Source organism: Coptis chinensis, chromosome 2 (assembly GCF_015680905.1).
Source record: "Coptis chinensis isolate HL-2020 chromosome 2, ASM1568090v1, whole genome shotgun sequence".
Taxonomy (NCBI): Eukaryota; Viridiplantae; Streptophyta; class Magnoliopsida; order Ranunculales; family Ranunculaceae; genus Coptis; species Coptis chinensis.
The window spans coordinates 109,411,405-109,415,032 of record NC_141457.1 but is presented as its reverse complement, the minus strand read 5'-3'; the positions used below and the strand labels follow the sequence as shown (position 1 = coordinate 109,415,032).

The following is a 3,628-nucleotide window of genomic DNA, read 5'->3' as shown; positions in this document are numbered from 1 at the left end:
TTTTGTCAATGAACAGTCTCAAACAAACCATTCATTACTATCACAAGAAATATATTTTTACATTGATCACATACATGATATGTTCCAAAAAGTATCTATCTAGAGTCTAGAGTATGTTCTCCATGGTCAGATTCTAAAGGTAAATGATTACAAAATAAATAATTGAAAAAGAGAAAAAGCATACACACAAAATTAAGAAGAAATAATACAAAGAAGAGCTATCCACAGTAAACTAAAATGACTGTGGCCTTAATTTTGTTTTCATTTCTTTTGGTGGATGTCATCAAATTTGTACGATTTTTTGTATCATCAATGGTCCGTTATATTTGAATGGGTTATCTGGCAATTTCTGTCTTGGTTGAGTATCCTATCTGTTGCTCTGCCTCCCAGCTTAATTTCGATGCGACTCCCGAGTGTTTAGGCACGTATTCCTGTATCAATGTGGAGAAAAATGTCATAATTTTTTTTATTGATGCAATCATATATACTGCAAATAATGTACCAGCATGTGTTCGCAACTGAAATACCTCGAGTTTGCACATCAGTTCGTGGGCCGTTGGTGCAGAAACAATAATGTGACGGGCTGCAGGTGGTATGAAACCTTCGTCCACAGCTTGGTCTATGAAAGATAATAGTGAATTGTAGTACCCATCGACGTTCAACAAGCCCACCTACCCAAACGAAGTAACAAAGTTAAATTTGTATAGAATTCATATTTTTTCTCTGACCTTGTGCAATAATGAAATGTGGAAGCATTTAGTCTACCGGCTTGTCATGAATACCCAACTGAGCCCAGGTTATCACTTCGAGGAGCTCTTCAAGGGTCCCGTATCCACCTAATTTTTCGATGAACAATTAACGTTACTCAAAATAAAATACTGTCAAAATTTTTAAAAAGAAAATGCTGGATTTTATCATTTTGTGGACCTAGATGTACAGTAAAGCAAGGCCCAAAATTTCGATATCGGTTAATATATCGGTGTACCCAAAAACCGAGATATATCGGATATATCGGATATATCCACCAAAAAATATCGGATGTCTCACCCGATTATCTCGGAAATATATCTCGGATATATAGGATATTTCAAATTTCAATATTAAATTATTAACAATTGGTCAAAAAAGTAACCGATATATATCGATTATCTCGAAATATCGATTATCTCGATTAAAACTTTCATAAAATTCCGATATATCTCGGAAAAAAAGGGGATGTTATTCGGTGGATATATCTCGGAAAAATCGATATCGGTGTACCAATTTACCGAGATATATCGGCGAGATATCGGATATCTCGGCGATATTTTGGGCCCTGCAGTAAAGCAATGAAAAGAAAGGGCACCCGAAAATGTCTTTTAAATGCAGTATGTATTGACTAGTCACAACTCACAAGTCCCAACATCAAAGATACTAAAAAGAGAAATTCTTTGAGAGTGAGTGTAGGATGAAAATGGCTTTGGGAGAACACAATCATTGTTGTGAACTTGTGACGGTACTTGCACGTTATCGCGTGATTGATATTTCGCCAAAACCATTTTGTTGTTACTTGTTAGCGTTGTTGGATGATTTCTAATATCTATGAAATTTTCCTTTTAGTATTAACTGGAATTTAACCTACCTATCTAGGTCATGTCATAATCAAAGTTGACGTAGATAGCCTCAAATAATTGAACCAAAATGACGACTACAACGACGACAACTTATGTGGTAAGCAATTCAACTTTTAACAAACTATTTGAAGTGGTGCTTGTGCAACTATTAGAAGAGTTGGACGTTGCATGAAAATGCTACATGCTTGAAGAAATTAAATAAATACCTGGTAAAGCAATGAAAGCGTCAGCCTGGCGAGCCATTTCCGCCTTTCTTTGGTGCATACCCGACACTGCTCTAACTTCTCCAACCGTCACTCCTGTAATCTGAATTTTCGCCAATTCATAATTCCAATATTACACTTCAATTTATTTATAAAAATTAATTTCTGTGATTTAACTTGAAAATAATTTTTTTTGTTAGTACCTCTCTAGGCATGAGGGTCTTGGGGATCACCCTGCAAACACAATTACATAATAAATGGAGGAATTAGTCACTTTTCCCAGTATAAATTGTTCCCATTTAAAAATCGATATATGGTAGAGATTTTTAATAATTAAAGAAAAAAAATCAAAGAATATTGTAATTACCCTACTACGTGACGACCACCGTCATAAACAGCTTGAGAGACTAGGCCCATTAAACCAACACTCCCACCTCCATAAACAAGGTCAATGTTTCTTTCTACCTGCACTTGCATTGAATTTATTTTAAAAAACAGAACAAAACTTAACTAATAGAACTAACAAACAACGTAACAGAGTAGTTATTCAGGTTAAACAACGATCTCTATACAAGTAGTTCTTGTTTCATTGAACTTAAGTAATAAACGTAATATCCCAACTTTGTATTTGCTTCATAACGCCAATCAACATAATGACTAACTGAGCTAATGCATATTTTTCAGTTTAAACAAAGCAAAAATATGATCTTCGTCAATTTAGCTTGTTTTGATACTAGCATGACGATTCCTATCATTATACAAAAAACTAGGCTGCACAGCATCTATCACTCTGAGTCTGATACTATGGTTAGTAACTAGAATAGCTGGGCTTTTGGAACACAATTGGTAGCTAAATTGAGCACGTGTTATTCTCTTATCCCTTCGTTTCTCAATTGGGTACTAAGGAGGCAAAAGAAGAGCATACCAGTTGATTACCAAGCTGAATAGCTGCTAGTTGATAAGTAGGCTTTTTCCCAGGACTACTTCCACAGAAAACACAAACACGTTTGAACCTCGATTCCATCAACTGTGGGCTTTCCATAACAGGAACTCCTTCAACTGCAAATATGACTAACTGCTTGCGTTACTGAGAGAGAGAGCTAGATATAGCGAGAGAGACCAACTCCTTTTCAAGGCTTTCGTGTGTGTCCACAATTCCTTGAAAGCCAAAAACCAAAGACAATAACAAATGAGAGGCTGTGTCATACTGTCATGTACTAACTCAGTAGTTATATATAGAAGTTTACAATTTTTAAAACCAATTAATTGGACTCGTGAGAAAATGACTATCTAACTTCTCATCTTATGAGAAATTTTCTTATTTCTTCGCAGGAAAGGAAAATGTACTCCACATTTCACAAGAACGAGACCAAATGGTTTAACACTTTAACGAGTAAAAAAAAACATGTATCGAAAAAAAAAAACATGATTTAGCACGAGAATGAACATATTTATCTTCTTATTAATGAAATTTTACATGTTTTGTTTACTCCTATATATATGACTGTACGCCTATGCTGATGAACTAATAATCTTCGCGAATAAAAAGCAACATGCTATTGCTACATGAGCAACTTAATAGTATCTATGGGCCTGGCCTGGATTTTGACAAAAACTATTGAAGTATATTTGTAAAGAACTCGTTGATGCAACTTTTGCTTGTTTGTGGCCATATTCATTGACTTACGAAGGAAGAAAAAACAGTAAACCAAAAAAAAAAAAAAAATAGGGAAGAAAATAAAAATAAAACTTAATAAAAGGGAGTAATAAGGGTATAGTCATACTTAAGGGGAACCAATGGTCATTTGAATA

General features: G+C 34.7%; 1 protein-coding gene across 1 annotated transcript; it reads right to left on the bottom strand.

Moving 5' to 3' along the window:
• Positions 1-3,416, bottom strand: LOC147520433 (cytokinin riboside 5'-monophosphate phosphoribohydrolase LOG1-like). Its single transcript, XM_086591941.1, has 7 exons — positions 2,742-3,416; positions 2,184-2,281; positions 2,020-2,050; positions 1,820-1,919; positions 766-836; positions 528-671; positions 1-431 (listed from the first exon to the last, which is right to left on the bottom strand). Exons 1-7 carry the CDS (start codon positions 2,856-2,858, stop codon positions 336-338), a joined length of 657 nt encoding a protein of 218 aa, XP_086448067.1. The 5' UTR covers positions 2,859-3,416; the 3' UTR covers positions 1-335.
• Between the last annotated feature and the right edge of the window lie 212 nt (positions 3,417-3,628).

Excerpts from the sequence above, each read along its gene's own strand:
- LOC147520433 (XM_086591941.1), bottom strand. The coding sequence starts at position 2,858 with ATGGAAAGCCCACAGTTGATGGAATCGAGGTTCAAACGTGTTTGTGTT. Across the intron at positions 2,051-2,183 it reads GGTGGTCGTCACGTAGTAGG|GGTGATCCCCAAGACCCTCA; the intron begins GTAATTACAATA and ends TTGTGTTTGCAG. Across the intron at positions 672-765 it reads TGGGTATTCATGACAAGCCG|GTGGGCTTGTTGAACGTCGA; the intron begins GTAGACTAAATG and ends TCGTTTGGGTAG.